Below are 17,609 nucleotides of genomic sequence, written 5' to 3'. Positions count from 1 at the left end.
ATGAACCAGAAAGAAAAAACAAAACAGAACAAAACAACAATTATATAAATAACACAATTAAATGTGTTAAGCCCCATATAAATCTCTACAGTCCTTAAGACAAGCTTGAAGTTACTACCCATAAGTCTGCAAAAGAAAATGCATCATATACAGATGCAAAACCTCATATCTCTTTGAAAAGATCAATTCACCAACATATATTTAAACTTCAGATAAGTCACAATTGCTGCCAGGAATTTTTTTTAAACCAGGAGCAAAAACATTACCAGGGAAGTCCATCTCTCACACAAAGCAAGAACACCAAGTAAGAAAATAAAAAGGCACATGAAATATCTCAATGATCTCCATCAAAATGGGGTTACATAAAGGTTGATGATTACTATTATATTTTTATAAAATATCTATTTTGTAAAATCTTAAAAAACGTTTTCACTCCCACCAAGAGTATCAACTTTGTTTTGCTTGGCTTTGTCTTCAGCCCTCTTTCTTCATCCAGAAGTTGATATTGTCAATATACCAGTTCATCTTAGGTGTAGAATTACCATACATCAAGGGCAAAGGAGGTCATAACGGCAAGACGTTTCCTAACACTTCGCACTATAATCCAAATTACACTGTACTGTGCTAGTCTTGCTGAGGGCGATGAAGGTATAAAAACTTTGTCATTCAGTATGCGACTGTGAACTGGTGATTTCAGAAAGCACTGTTTCGGCACATTGCCACAGGAGTGTTTCATGTCGATATTTCTGGACTAGAGACTGAATTTTTTAACTATAGGCACATTGCATCAAATTCCACGTCTGCAGTTTCATACCTGCAAACTCTAGAAAATATTTTCCACTACCAACAACAGTTTCAGCTCTTTTCTTCTCCGGTGAGTTGATTCTGTCCATGCACGGGGCTGTCTGAGTATGGAAGGGACAGATAATAATGTGTCTTTATACTTTTGACACAAGACACATGATGGGAGAACTTTGCATAACTACAGCAAATAAGTGAGTAACACCAGAGCATCCCATTGTTTAGTAAATTCTAGGACACCCTGGACCACTAGGGCAAACACAAGGTTTAGTGGCATGTAGAAGGTATCTTGAATGAATTTCCTGTATCAGGAATAGTGTGGCCAGCAGGAGCAGGGCGGTGATCATGTTCACCTGTACTCCGCACTGGTGAGGCTGCACCTCGAATACTGTGTTCAGTTTTGGGCCCCTCACTACAAGAAAGATGTTGTGTTGCTGGAACATGTCCAGAGGAGAGCAACGAAGCTGGTGAGGGCTCTGGAGCACAAGGCTGATGGGGAGCGGCTGAGGGAACTGGGGGTGTTCAGCCTGGAGAAGAGGAGGCTGAGGGGAGCCCTTATTGCCCTCTACAACTGCCTGACAGGAGGGTGCAGTGAGGTGGGGGTCGGTCTCTTTTGCCAAGTAACAAGCGGTAGGATGAGAGGAAATGGACTCAAGTTGTGCCAGGGGAGGTTTAGACTGGATATTAGGAAAAATTTCTTCCCCCAAAGGGTTGTCAAGCACTGGAACGGGCTGCCCAGGGAAGTGGGCGAGTCCCCATCCCTGGAGGTATTTAGAAGATGGGTAGATGTGACACATAGGGACATGGTGTAGTGGTGGGATGGCAGGGTTAGGTTAATGGTTGGACTTGATGATCTTAAGGTTCTTTTCCAACCTAAATGATTCCATGATTCTATGAATCATGAATCCATTTTAGAAAGAGAAAAGATTAGCTTTTCCTTCAAGAACATGCAATCATATGTCTGCATTTCCTTTCAGTAACACTCCCAAATATGAAGAGATTCCTCTTGTGCCAGCATATTATGCCTTCTACAAAATATGCTGTATCACCCAAAAGTTGGAAGAGTTTACAACAGGATGATTTTTCTTGAGAAAACTCTTCCTACAATGCAGCTGCCACTGTGCACGATGCCTCAAAAGCTTCACTTCAAGCTACATACTCATAGAAACTTCACTTACTTTAGTGCAGAGTATGTAAAGCCTTTCAAGCCGTCTTTGCACCTGAAACATAAAACCAACAGGTTTTGTTACGATGGGCTGCTTGCAATATGAAGTGTTATAGATTAAATATTACAAGGGCTGTAGATGAACACCAGCTTCTCATTAACGGAAAAGAGCATGTCTGTAACAACCCTGTGGCTACCCCTGACTTCACAGTTGTCACCACAGCCTTGGGACGTCTCAGAAACAAAGGGTACAGCATAAAAATGCCAGTGCTTCTCTCTTTTACCCAAACCAAGAGCAGAGGAATTTTTAAAGGATGGCGACAGAATCACTGGGGTGACAATGATAGATTTCATGTGACAAAGAATTGTTACTTTGTGGAAGAAAGTCATAGTGAGTTCTACGAAACATAAATGTTACTGTAAGGAGAGAAAGGACGGTTGGACCTCGATAAAAAAAACACCCTCTTGTGAAGAGCTGCAGGGATCAGTTACTCTGACTTTGAGATAAACTGTTCTACTTTGTGCATTGCTGATCTCTGCAGCACGTTACTTTAAGGAAACTCAATCTGAAAGTCCCAGTTTTTTAATTCTGTAGCAGTTGTTCTGATTCTGAGCTTGATTATATACATCCTTCCTTACAGACTGTAGGGTTGCTTGTGTCAATAATGACCACAGTAAAGAGTCTGTAATTGGCTGTGAAAGTTTTAGGTTATTGGCTTTTTCTGCCCAGGGAATGATGAAAGGAGTTGAAGCTTGCAGCTGCTACAGATTCTTCCTCGAAGACTTCCCAGAGCACCAGTGTCATGTTGGTAGCAAAACAAAGAGCAGATATTTGGGGGTTTTTTCCCCCTTTTTTTTTTAATAGGATTGCATGGGCAATATATCGCGGTAAGAATGCATTCCTGACACAATACATAAAGCACAAACTAGTAACTTATCAACACCATCATTCCAAGAACACATCTACTCTAAGAGAAGACAGGGGACAGGCTGAGAGAGTTGGGGTAGTTCAGACTGGAGAAGAGAAGGCTGCAGGAAGACCTGACTGTGGCCTTCCAGTACTTAAAGGGGGTCTACAGGAAAGATGGGGAAAATCTTTTTAGTAGGTCCTGCTGTGACAGGACAAGGGGTAATGGTTTTAAACAAAACCAGGGTAGATTTAGACCAGATATGAGGAAGAAATTCTTTACAATGAGGGTGGTGAAACACTGGCACAGGTTGCCCAGAGAGGTGGTGGAAGCCCCATCCCTGGAAACATTCAAGGCCAGGTTGGATGGGGCTCTGAGCAACCTGATCCAGTTAAAGATCATAGAATCATAGAATGGTTTGCGTTGGAAGGGATCCCTAGAGGCCATCTAGTCCAAGCCCCCTGCAGTGAGCAGGGACACCGCTAACTCGATCAGGTTGCTCAGAGCAGGTTTAGGCTAGACATTAGGAAAAACTTCTTCACTGAAGGGGTTGTCAGGCTCTGGAATGGGCTGCCCAGGGAGGTGGTTGAGTCCCCATCCCTGGAGGTACATAGAAGAAGGGTAGATGAGGTGCTTAGGGCCATGGTTTTGTGGTGAGATGGCAGGGTTAGGTTAAAGGTTGGACTCGATGATCTTAAAGGTCTTTTCCAACCAAAGTGGTTCTATGATTCTATGAATGAGATGAAAGATGATCAAAAGATCAATAGAGTCTTGCTTCATCCTGGCAAGTGAGTGCCGATGCAGTGCTGGTAAGATGTCACAGCATTAAACAGTCCTGGGAAGTCTTCCCAAGGGTATGGCCTTCAACATACATGTTTCCAAGGACTTGGTTTTGTCACCATGTGCACAGTGCTAAATAAGTACAAAATTCATCCTAAGGATGATGAAAGTCCTATGGACTTTCTCTTTTGAAATGACTACACCTAAAATATTGGTCATGTATATATGATCAACAGGGGTTCATAGTAACCTTGCACAAATAAGATTTGTCATTGTATCTTGAATTAATATAGAACTTTGTAACCAAAGATATATAAACATTTTATTTTTTATGATTCTTTGCCTGTGGAATTCAGAAGCTGAAAATCATCATAGCACTTTTACAGAAAGATGAATTGAAACACTTGGTGAGTGATGGACTGAAGCAAATTAAATCAGCTTTGCCCAGAGATCACAGCGAATCACTGGCAGAACTACAAATAGAGCCCAAATGCACGGGGTTTACATATACCCGCTCTGTCGACAGAAGCATGGTGTGGTATCACGAGTTTGATTTTAAACCTCCAGTTGACTGCAAGTTAAATGCCCTTTGAGTTAAGGGCATTCAATATACCACGTCTGCAAGCTGCCAGCTCAAGAACAGGGCTTCAGTTTCTACTTTTCCAGTAAATTAAAACTATATGCAAACTGAAAAGTAAACATGTATATAAGTATTTCTAGAATAGTACTGAAACAGAAAAGTAATTACAGCATGAGCATAATGATGGTTTTGCCTTAATCACTCCAATGCAACTGCATTTCAAGTTGCAAGTGTTCAATTATTCCTTTATTGCACCACCAGATGTCCCTACCCAACTAGTGCTCAGGCTGACCCAACCTGACTGATGCCATCCTACAATTCATTTGCTTTAAACTCTCCTCAGAGGAATTGTCAATCAAATCCTTTCTTCACTAATGTTGAAAATCAGAAGACATCTGAATCACTGAAGGAGGAAACGACACTCCAACCCTCTACTCATCACTCCAAAAAACATGAAAAAGATTTCTAATGCCTATTCTAATTACATGATTAAAGTAAATTCTATGCAATAAGTATTTGAGGTATTGGAATTTTATTAGTTATTCTTATTTTTCTTATTTTATTAGTTATTATACATTTTCTAAGAGCTCCAGCTATGAATCCCCCTTCAAAATGCACCGAAGTTAAATACATAATTCAATATGGAAGTAACGCAAAAGATACAATTCCATTTTTTCCCATTAACGTCCTAATCTTTTTAACTAAAATACAGGATAAAAGTGCAATTTAAGTTCTTAAGCAGAACTGAATTCACGCTGCTTGCTGTCTCAAATGCCTTGTGTAAAGTCATTATAATGGGTTTCAAAAACAGGAGTCCTAGAGAAACAATACTTTCGATCAAGAGTAATTTGCACTGTAACTTCTCCTTCTCTGACATGGCGATTTTGCTCTTCCAAATGAAGCAGTGACCAACAAAACTGTAAAATTTTTGGATTTACATCATGAATTCAGTATATTAAAGGCTTCAGAATACTCATCTAGAGATTGAAATTGCCTTATTTTTTCACTCACTGGGTACACAACACTGGCAGCAATAGAAAAAAAACCCCTCCACACTGGCTCCAGACACACTTATTTTGGGGGGGGGACAACAAAAACCCATGCAGGCACAGCACGGAGACATCACAAATTCAGCAACTGGCCACAATGGTGACTGCTGAGGTCCAACGCTGCTGCACATGGCACATTTCATGAACACCTGGCTGCTAATAACAGAACTAAAACTAATTATTTGCTTCATACAGCCACTAATTGGTAATAATAATGCCACCACTAATTGGTAATAATAACTTTTACTCAATGCTTCATTGCTCAAGGGGTGAAAAAGTCTGCACTCTGCTGCTGACCCCCGTGAGCCATTCAAGCTGCAAATGAGCACAATAAAATGCATTACATGTATCCAGGGTTGCAGATACCCCTCAGACAGGAAAAATCTCAATGGTGTATTACAAGCTTGGTTTTAGGGTATTATTTAACCTGGAAGGTCTGAGATATTGCGTGAGTTGTATGTCTTTAGAGGTACTCGGCAGAGAATGTGCCAGGGACCGAATCCCAAGCTGCAGGAGGGCAGCGCCATTTTTTGCCCAGCCAGCAGTAATTTAAAGGGTGCATAACCTGGTTACGTTTTCCCATCAGAGGGGAATTTGTCTCTGGTACAAAGCCAGCGGCACCAGCAACTCTGCCAGCTGCCCCTGTTGGGCACCGCGTACCTGGTCAGACAGCAGAAACACTCCACTCCAGCTTGGTTTTGGCCAGTGCTGTGGTTGAAGCCAGAAGTGCAGAAGAATCAAGGAGCCATAGCAATAAGTCTGAAATCTCCAAATTCCCCTGCTGGGACAATTTTGGCACAGAAGCAAACAGGGCCCATTTTAATCGTGCATATTTATAACCTCAGTTTAACTTACGGCCACACACACTTATTTTTTCATAAATAAAACAGCAAAAGTGGAACAAAGCCAAGGCTTGATACTAACTATATTTCCAACAAGACATGAACTAACTCTAATTATTTATGTTTGTGTATGTAAAGCGGTGCTGTACATGAGTTTACACTACTCTCCGTCCATCCTGTGGGAAGGAGAAGTTCCCACACTGAACTGTAAGGCTGGATGCCAGCAATTATGTTTTGGAGGGTTTTATTAGTATGTCTTGTAATAACTCTTCTACAGATTTTCTCCGTCAACAACTGATATACCCTGCACAAGAAGCCTTCTGAGGAAACAAGGCACTTTTCACCCATGGGACTGGTAAGGAGAAAGCTGCTCACAGCAACAACATATGCCGTGTTTAACAACATCCCCATATTGCTTATGTTGTCCTTCAGGGTAAGAGTAAATTAGAAACTCCTATATGAAGAGCTCTCATTATGGCCATGTGGGAAGGAAACACCGCAAGCACAGGACATGTGTTGGAATATTACTGCAGCGTATCTGCCCGTAAAGATTGGCTGGGGGAATCACGTTTCCAAGTTAAGGTGTTTTATAGAGCAGGCAGGATCATAGTGATGAAACGCAACTATGTCTGAACACACCAGCTACACCCCTTGCTACTAAACCCCTTGCCATCAGGAATTAAAGGCTATCTATGCTCCTTTGTGAGCTGTGCTGAACTCTAGAGGATAAACCATTTTCTGTTTCAAGCTACTTCGAGAAGTAACTATACCTTCCTCCTCCTGTTTTTCTATCCTTCATTCCTCATCTTCTTCCCAGTGTTAACAGTCAACAGCAACAGGTATCATTTTTCTGCGATGTCTTCTGTATCCATTTCTCTTCTTCCCTTTCCATCTCCTATTTTGTTCTTTCTTCCTGCAAGCTGACCTCCTATTTTGTATTTCCCCCATCTAGCCTCTAAATATTATTCTCAAAAGCTCGTTTCTTCTTCTTAAAAAAAAGAATAATAATCCACCAGTACCTTCTCCAAACTTCCTCATGGTCTGACACTTTCCACCACATTAATCAAGTGGGTTGTGACCACAAGATTGAAAGCACAGAATAAGGACCACTGAAAAACAGGATTATAAAGAAATTCAAGACTCAGGGACACATGCTTAATCATTCTGAATCAGAGAAACAGAAGAATTAGTTCAAGCTTGGTTCTAAGTTGTTTTGAGACTAATTTGTTTCTGTGGTGACTGTAACATAAAATCACATTTTGGAAATATTAGTATTCCAAAAGGCTCTGGGAACCAAGAGCATTTCCAAACCAGTAGGATCTTCCTCACTGATGTAGAAAAAAGTTACTTTAAAATGAAGTCTTTTATATCTCTGGATATAAAATAAGAGCTAATCCAGTCAAGTCTGATAAAACAAAGGAAACTGAAACCAAAGTTTGTTCAGAAATGCGTACTGCTAGTATTTTTCCCAGTGGAAGAACACACATTTACACTTCTAAGTGGAAAACACACTTTCTAAAAATTATAACTGGACATGCCAAAAAATCTGTTTTGACTTGTCATTACTTAAGTTGTGGTGAACTTTCCAACTATCTGAACAGTATCCAGATCCTCCTCAGTGACCAAAGACAAACATGATAATTGCACTAATCCTAATGCCTGAATCCATCGAGCTGTCAGTGGTTTATGATAAGGCTGCAGAAAGACATTTTGGTCCTCATTTAGATAAATCTATTGGAAACTGGATCCTAAAAATCTTTGTAGATATGGTTATACAAGAGTCTTCTGATTTCAGGAACGACTCATGACTTTCACGTCAGCTTAAAAAAAAGAATACTCTGCTTATCTATTTTCCTATCAGAAATAAAGTGCATCAAATCTAAAATTGCAGCACCCTACTTGGAAGCAGAGAGGCATTTAGATGCAGTTCCTTTGGATCAAAACCACTACTTGCTGTTGAGTAGCATCTAAACACAAAGGAGCTTCCTTTCTAGATCTACAGCTACACACAGCACAGGAGATCAAAACGCAAGAAGTTTCCTTCATAGATGGCTAGGTTGCTTTAACAAGGAAGATTCAATATGATTTTTTTTGCTTTTTCTTTTGTAGTTATAGCTATTTCAACCAGTCACCTGTATTTGTATCTTATTAAAGACACTAAAACTTGCATATCTCACAAAGATAACTCAACTCAAAAAGAATATCCATATTTCAAACTAAGTTATGGTCCGCTGCATAGATGTGCAAACATTTTTGCCCAGCCATCCTCACACAAATATATCCCTTAGAGACACCAAACAATCATCGTGTCAAGGCACCTGGAAATGAAGAGAGCAAAAATATTCTGTTCCATGTACCAGCTGCTGCTAACTTCAAGACTTCCTTCAATACCAAACCTAAGCCCTTCCTCCGTGCTCTGTCTCCATATTCCATTTCCCAGATGCTGCAGGAGCAGGAATAAACACCCACTTTCCTCTCTTCCTCCACTTTGCCAGGACTGGAATGGAAAAAATGATGGAAAACCTTTTCGTCCTCTCCTCTTGCCAAGGGTCAGGAAGGAGACCCCACCCCATTGGACCACATAACCCCAGAAGAACCAGCGACAGCTACAGGCAGAGAACACGTCACCACTGCACTCGGAGCTGCCTCCTCCAAAGCTCAATAGGATCATGAGGCACATGTGACTCATGCAGAGGAAACCCAGAGGCAAATTTAAGGGAAAAAAGGATTTACAGCCGTATTCTTTCTCCTCTAAATTCCCCCTTTTCTGGATTAAACATTTATTTTCTTTCTGCCTTTATTCACAGGCCTTACCTAGTCAACCCAGGAATATGAAAAAAAAAATATAATGAGGAATTATAACCAAAAAGTCTAATCTGGTACCCCACGGACAACATGCAGCTTTCAGAAGACAAGTCAGAAATCAGATTAAAAAAAGCTGAAGTCAGAACAGTTGTAACAGAAACTCTTCTAAAAATTATACTTCAAACTATTAAATGTGCAATGCAGCTGGGATCAAAAAGCAATGAAAAGTCTCATTGCTTGTGTTTTCAAATCAGATTGATAGTTTAAATTTTGTGTGTTTATATAAAGTGAAAAAATGTATCCATGACCTTTCAAGCTGTGCTTGAAGTATTATATGATCTTCTGAAAAGGCTACGTTTTTGCAACTATTACATGCAATGAATATAAAACTATTTAAAAAAAAAAATCAAATGAACACAGAAAGAGCAAGTAGGGAGAAGGAGTGAAAGGAGCACTGTAGAGGATGAACATTTTTTTTTTCCTAGACCTATACTGAATGTATCATTTACAATATTTGGAAAGAAAGGTGAATGGAGACGACAGTGTAGCCAACAGTGACCTATGGTCTCATTAAGCTTTCATATAAATCCAGGGAATTAAATTTTTGAAGGAAAAAATCTGCAATTCTGTCAAGAATGTGACACTGCAACTGAAAAGAAAATTGTTTATACTGACATTAAATTACAATACTGGATTCAGGGTTGTAAACAAAAGCTGTTATCAATCAACACTTCATATCTGATTGCCAATCAGGTTTTGTGTGTTATTGCCAAATATGAAATCAGGTTTCTAGTGATGCTAATTATTCTGCTACTTACAACACTCCCGTTTCTTCAGAGATTAGTGCTTCCTGAAACGTGTATTTTTGAGTAAATGGAATTCTCTCAAAAGATCTTAAAAGCAAAGAACAAAGTTTTTGTCATTATTTTAGCTGGGTGCAGCCTTTCCATGCCTTTGTGTAGCAACAACGCTGTGCTGTGGGCTCAGGAGCAGCAGCTGCGTCGCTCAGATGGCCACGTTCCCTTCTCAAAACCCCTCATTAAAGCCTCACACAGCCAACAGAAGAAACCAAAATCAATTAAAAGAGCTGACTGGACAGTGAAGTTAAGGATTTATCTGCTTAGTTCAACTGGTTTGTTGAATTATGGAAAGTGATGTCATTTTTCCACTACCCAATTTTAACCTTTTCCATGCAAGTGTTTTATCACAAACCAGTAACCTTTAGGTCCATCAAAACCCACACACTCATCAGGTGCACAACAAAAATAGGAAATGGCAAAAAAACCCCTGAAGGCGTGAAAATGGGAAGTCAAATTGCCTCTAAGGGCACAAGGACACAGAGGAATGTACCCTAACGCGCGTACAAAACTGCATCCACCTCCGCGACCAGGGTTGCGCTGGTGCCATTTCATTGCTGTTAGAGCAGGGACGCGCTGTTAGGAGGTTAAAAAGCAAATGACCTTAAATTCGTACCGGCTTTGGCTCTGGTTAAATAATGGTGGCATCTGCAGCACTACTGTGTTGCACTGAGACCTGTGCCAAAGTTATCTACTGCCAAATTCTCTGCTGGCTTTTTCTAGTGGCCCTCTGCAATTGGGGACAAAAAAAAATAAAAAAGGGAAAAAAAAAAGGAAGCTAAGATTGTTGGAGCTGTTTTCTGTAAACACACTCCATGCTATCTGCAGGCGATTCCAAGTTCCAGTGAGCTAAACCTATCTCACAGAGATTGATTAATTCAAGGCTTCAAGAGAAATGGATACATTTGCTTTCCCCAAATGATCCCATAATTGGATTTGAGGGAAATGTCTGGCTGTTTGCTTTGTTTCAATTTGGGAAAAACGTGATTACGAGGAGATGATCCATTTATATTTTTGTATTATATTACCCGTATCTCTGACATTTAATAAAATTGACATATATAATCAGAATAAACTTATAATGAAATGAAAAGCTATAAAAATATTTTAAAGGAATTAGCAATAATTCTGAGTATGCCCAGGCCACCGCTGAGTTAGGTTATGGAGTGAAGGCGATACACACCTTTTAGATCAGCGAGATATTACCTGTAATTACCCGAAGTGAGATTTTCACTCGGTTACTCAAAAATATTCTTAAATACCTATAATGCAGAACATTGCAGAAATCATCAAGACTGTTACACCCAGCTGTTGAGCCATAGCATAGGACAGCATCAGTTTGTTGCTACACTCAAGCTAAACAATTTGTTGAAACTTAAAACTTTTCTTCCTGGCTATATAATATTTCCTTGTGATGCCTGCCCCAGGCAGCTTTACCTGCTTACCTGGAGTTTACACACAGATCTCCAGCACGATGCTGTGGTGTGCAGGCATGCCTCTGAGGTTCATAAGTATCATAGGAAGTCTTGAAAATACATTAAAATCTCAAAACTGTGCTCAAAGAACCCAGAAAAGTATTTGTGCACAGCCTTGGAATACACTATTTTGAGAACCAAATTCCAGTGCTGCCACAGAAAAGTCACTCCTGAGTAACTCCCTTGCTGGCTTAGACTGTAGCAAGGGACCAAATTTTATTCTAACATGGTTTTATTTTAAATTACTACAGTGCTGTTCAAAGAGACCATATTTTTAGTGCTGCACATCCAGCTGCAGTATTTGAAATAGAAAGTTGCACCACCAAAAAAAAAAAAAAAGTTGAGAGACTGGTCATGAAACTTGGGAGTGACAGAACACAAAGCCCAAGCCTACAGGTCACAGCCAGAGGGGGAAGTGTCACCTCTGCCATGGTCCTTTCTTATTCTAATAATCACATAAATGTGGCTTCTGAACAATGCTTCCAGCAATGCTTCCAGTTCTGATTTTTTACAAGGAACTTCAAAAAAATTCCATGCCAAGAATGTGTGCGATCTCCCATATAAAAGACAAAATCCTCCCCCAAAAACTATTAAGAAAAAAATTATTTTCAAATTTTGTAACATTTCTGCAACTAACTAATTTAACTTAGAGAAAAAACATGGTATTTATTGACTATAACCCTCCAAAAAATATTGCTGGGAAGTTAACCACTGTTGATATCGTTGTTTACGACATCAATAAAACCTCCAACAATTATTTTGCTCTGCAAATACACCAGTGGCATTTACAACTACTACGCAGAGAGGGCATTAAAGGGCTGCCAATTCCTATCCCTGTAGTGGGAGTGCCACCATGCCTGGTCTTCATCAGTGTCCCGTTTCTTGGGCTGACTGGGTTTCATGACATTATCAGCTTTATCAAATTTTCACAACTTATTCTCAAAAGCTCGTTTCTTCTTCTTAAAAAAAAGAATAATAATCCACCAGTACCTTCTCCAAACTTCCTCATGGTCTGACACTTTCCACCACATTAATCAAGTGGGTTGTGACCACAAGATTGAAAGCACAGAATAAGGACCACTGAAAAACAGGATTATAAAGAAATTCAAGACTCAGGGACACATGTTTAATCATTCTGAATCAGAGAAACAGAAGAATTAGTTCAAGATTGGTTCTAAGTTGTTTTGAGACTAATTTGTTTCTGTGGTGACTGTAACATAAAATCACATTTTGGAAATATTAGTATTCCAAAAGGCTCTGGGAACCAAGAGCATTTCCAAACCAGTAGGATCTTCCTCACTGATGTAGAAAAAAGTTACTTTAAAATGAAGTCTTTTATATCTCTGGATATAAAATAAGAGCTAATCCAGTCAAGTCTGATAAAACAAAGGAAACTGAAACCAAAGTTTGTTCAGAAATGCGTACTGCTAGTATTTTTCCCAGTGGAAGAACACACATTTACACTTCTAAGTGGAAAACACACTTTCTAAAAATTATAACTGGACATGCCAAAAAATCTGTTTTGACTTGTCATTACTTAAGTTGTGGTGAACTTTCCAACTATCTGAACAGTATCCAGATCCTCCTCAGTGACCAAAGACAAACATGATAATTGCACTAATCCTAATGCCTGAATCCATCGAGCTGTCAGTGGTTTATGATAAGGCTGCAGAAAGACATTTTGGTCCTCATTTAGATAAATCTATTGGAAACTGGATCCTAAAAATCTTTGTAGATATGGTTATACAAGAGTCTTCTGATTTCAGGAACGACTCATGACTTTCACGTCAGCTTAAAAAAAAGAATACTCTGCTTATCTATTTTCCTATCAGAAATAAAGTGCATCAAATCTAAAATTGCAGCACCCTACTTGGAAGCAGAGAGGCATTTAGATGCAGTTCCTTTGGATCAAAACCACTACTTGCTGTTGAGTAGCATCTAAACACAAAGGAGCTTCCTTTCTAGATCTACAGCTACACACAGCACAGGAGATCAAAACGCAAGAAGTTTCCTTCATAGATGGCTAGGTTGCTTTAACAAGGAAGATTCAATATGATTTTTTTTGCTTTTTCTTTTGTAGTTATAGCTATTTCAACCAGTCACCTGTATTTGTATCTTATTAAAGACACTAAAACTTGCATATCTCACAAAGATAACTCAACTCAAAAAGAATATCCATATTTCAAACTAAGTTATGGTCCGCTGCATAGATGTGCAAACATTTTTGCCCAGCCATCCTCACACAAATATATCCCTTAGAGACACCAAACAATCATCGTGTCAAGGCACCTGGAAATGAAGAGAGCAAAAATATTCTGTTCCATGTACCAGCTGCTGCTAACTTCAAGACTTCCTTCAATACCAAACCTAAGCCCTTCCTCCGTGCTCTGTCTCCATATTCCATTTCCCAGATGCTGCAGGAGCAGGAATAAACACCCACTTTCCTCTCTTCCTCCACTTTGCCAGGACTGGAATGGAAAAAATGATGGAAAACCTTTTCGTCCTCTCCTCTTGCCAAGGGCCAGGAAGGAGACCCCACCCCATTGGACCACATAACCCCAGAAGAACCAGCGACAGCTACAGGCAGAGAACACGTCACCACTGCACTCGGAGCTGCCTCCTCCAAAGCTCAATAGGATCATGAGGCACATGTGACTCATGCAGAGGAAACCCAGAGGCAAATTTAAGGGAAAAAAGGATTTACAGCCGTATTCTTTCTCCTCTAAATTCCCCCTTTTCTGGATTAAACATTTATTTTCTTTCTGCCTTTATTCACAGGCCTTACCTAGTCAACCCAGGAATATGAAAAAAAAAATATAATGAGGAATTATAACCAAAAAGTCTAATCTGGTACCCCACGGACAACATGCAGCTTTCAGAAGACAAGTCAGAAATCAGATTAAAAAAAGCTGAAGTCAGAACAGTTGTAACAGAAACTCTTCTAAAAATTATACTTCAAACTATTAAATGTGCAATGCAGCTGGGATCAAAAAGCAATGAAAAGTCTCATTGCTTGTGTTTTCAAATCAGATTGATAGTTTAAATTTTGTGTGTTTATATAAAGTGAAAAAATGTATCCATGACCTTTCAAGCTGTGCTTGAAGTATTATATGATCTTCTGAAAAGGCTACGTTTTTGCAACTATTACATGCAATGAATATAAAACTATTTAAAAAAAAAAATCAAATGAACACAGAAAGAGCAAGTAGGGAGAAGGAGTGAAAGGAACACTGTAGAGGATGAACATTTTTTTTTCCTAGACCTATACTGAATGTATCATTTACAATATTTGGAAAGAAAGGTGAATGGAGACGACAGTGTAGCCAACAGTGACCTATGGTCTCATTAAGCTTTCATATAAATCCAGGGAATTAAATTTTTGAAGGAAAAAATCTGCAATTCTGTCAAGAATGTGACACTGCAACTGAAAAGAAAATTGTTTATACTGACATTAAATTACAATACTGGATTCAGGGTTGTAAACAAAAGCTGTTATCAATCAACACTTCATATCTGATTGCCAATCAGGTTTTGTGTGTTATTGCCAAATATGAAATCAGGTTTCTAGTGATGCTAATTATTCTGCTACTTACAACACTCCCGTTTCTTCAGAGATTAGTGCTTCCTGAAACGTGTATTTTTGAGTAAATGGAATTCTCTCAAAAGATCTTAAAAGCAAAGAACAAAGTTTTTGTCATTATTTTAGCTGGGTGCAGCCTTTCCATGCCTTTGTGTAGCAACAACGCTGTGCTGTGGGCTCAGGAGCAGCAGCTGCGTCGCTCAGATGGCCACGTTCCCTTCTCAAAACCCCTCATTAAAGCCTCACACAGCCAACAGAAGAAACCAAAATCAATTAAAAGAGCTGACTGGACAGTGAAGTTAAGGATTTATCTGCTTAGTTCAACTGGTTTGTTGAATTATGGAAAGTGATGTCATTTTTCCACTACCCAATTTTAACCTTTTCCATGCAAGTGTTTTATCACAAACCAGTAACCTTTAGGTCCATCAAAACCCACACACTCATCAGGTGCACAACAAAAATAGGAAATGGCAAAAAAACCCCTGAAGGCGTGAAAATGGGAAGTCAAATTGCCTCTAAGGGCACAAGGACACAGAGGAATGTACCCTAACGCGCGTACAAAACTGCATCCACCTCCGCGACCAGGGTTGCGCTGGTGCCATTTCATTGCTGTTAGAGCAGGGACGCGCTGTTAGGAGGTTAAAAAGCAAATGACCTTAAATTCGTACCGGCTTTGGCTCTGGTTAAATAATGGTGGCATCTGCAGCACTACTGTGTTGCACTGAGACCTGTGCCAAAGTTATCTACTGCCAAATTCTCTGCTGGCTTTTTCTAGTGGCCCTCTGCAATTGGGGACAAAAAAAAATAAAAAAGGGAAAAAAAAAAGGAAGCTAAGATTGTTGGAGCTGTTTTCTGTAAACACACTCCATGCTATCTGCAGGCGATTCCAAGTTCCAGTGAGCTAAACCTATCTCACAGAGATTGATTAATTCAAGGCTTCAAGAGAAATGGATACATTTGCTTTCCCCAAATGATCCCATAATTGGATTTGAGGGAAATGTCTGGCTGTTTGCTTTGTTTCAATTTGGGAAAAACGTGATTACGAGGAGATGATCCATTTATATTTTTGTATTATATTACCCGTATCTCTGACATTTAATAAAATTGACATATATAATCAGAATAAACTTATAATGAAATGAAAAGCTATAAAAATATTTTAAAGGAATTAGCAATAATTCTGAGTATGCCCAGGCCACCGCTGAGTTAGGTTATGGAGTGAAGGCGATACACACCTTTTAGATCAGCGAGATATTACCTGTAATTACCCGAAGTGAGATTTTCACTCGGTTACTCAAAAATATTCTTAAATACCTATAATGCAGAACATTGCAGAAATCATCAAGACTGTTACACCCAGCTGTTGAGCCATAGCATAGGACAGCATCAGTTTGTTGCTACACTCAAGCTAAACAATTTGTTGAAACTTAAAACTTTTCTTCCTGGCTATATAATATTTCCTTGTGATGCCTGCCCCAGGCAGCTTTACCTGCTTACCTGGAGTTTACACACAGATCTCCAGCACGATGCTGTGGTGTGCAGGCATGCCTCTGAGGTTCATAAGTATCATAGGAAGTCTTGAAAATACATTAAAATCTCAAAACTGTGCTCAAAGAACCCAGAAAAGTATTTGTGCACAGCCTTGGAATACACTATTTTGAGAACCAAATTCCAGTGCTGCCACAGAAAAGTCACTCCTGAGTAACTCCCTTGCTGGCTTAGACTGTAGCAAGGGACCAAATTTTATTCTAACATGGTTTTATTTTAAATTACTACAGTGCTGTTCAAAGAGACCATATTTTTAGTGCTGCACATCCAGCTGCAGTATTTGAAATAGAAAGTTGCACCACCAAAAAAAAAAAAAAGTTGAGAGACTGGTCATGAAACTTGGGAGTGACAGAACACAAAGCCCAAGCCTACAGGTCACAGCCAGAGGGGGAAGTGTCACCTCTGCCATGGTCCTTTCTTATTCTAATAATCACATAAATGTGGCTTCTGAACAATGCTTCCAGCAATGCTTCCAGTTCTGATTTTTTACAAGGAACTTCAAAAAAATTCCATGCCAAGAATGTGTGCGATCTCCCATATAAAAGACAAAATCCTCCCCCAAAAACTATTAAGAAAAAAATTATTTTCAAATTTTGTAACATTTCTGCAACTAACTAATTTAACTTAGAGAAAAAACATGGTATTTATTGACTATAACCCTCCAAAAAATATTGCTGGGAAGTTAACCACTGTTGATATCGTTGTTTACGACATCAATAAAACCTCCAACAATTATTTTGCTCTGCAAATACACCAGTGGCATTTACAACTACTACGCAGAGACGGCATTAAAGTGCTGCCAATTCCTATCCCTGTAGTGGGAGTGCCACCATGCCTGGTCTTCATCAGTGTCCCGTTTCTTGGGCTGACTGGGTTTCATGACATTATCAGCTTTATCAAATTTTCACAACGTGATATCTAACATCTCCAAGATGCACCTGCGAGTGCTGAGGGAGCTGGCAGATATCATTGCTGAGCCTCTCTTCATCTATGAAAGGTCCTGGAGAACAGGAGAGGTGCCTAAGGACTGGAAGATAGCCAATGTCACTCCAGTCTTCAAAAAGGGCATGAAGGAGGACCCAGGGAACTACAGGCCGGTTAGTCTCACCTCCATCCCCAGAAACGTGATAGAACAACTCATTCTAGATGTCATCTCCAAGCAAGTGGAGGAAAAGATGATGATCAGGAGTACCCAGCATGGATTCACCAAGGGGAAATC

At 39.6% G+C, this 17,609-nt stretch overlaps 1 protein-coding gene across 1 annotated transcript in view; it reads right to left on the bottom strand.

Annotated features, from left to right (window-relative positions):
• TMEM135 (transmembrane protein 135) overlaps nt 1-17,609 on the bottom strand; it is a 183,714-nt gene that overhangs the window by 21,026 nt on the left and 145,079 nt on the right. The window contains exon 7 of the mRNA XM_035896800.1: nt 1,980-2,021. Within this exon, the coding sequence (XP_035752693.1) occupies nt 1,980-2,021 (42 nt within the window). The remainder of the gene's footprint in view (nt 1-1,979; nt 2,022-17,609) is intronic.

Source organism: Egretta garzetta, unplaced genomic scaffold (assembly GCF_000687185.1).
Source record: "Egretta garzetta isolate BGI_Z169 unplaced genomic scaffold, ASM68718v1 scaffold286, whole genome shotgun sequence".
In the NCBI taxonomy this organism is placed as follows: Eukaryota; Metazoa; Chordata; class Aves; order Pelecaniformes; family Ardeidae; genus Egretta; species Egretta garzetta.
This window is presented reverse-complemented; position numbering and strand designations above follow the sequence as displayed.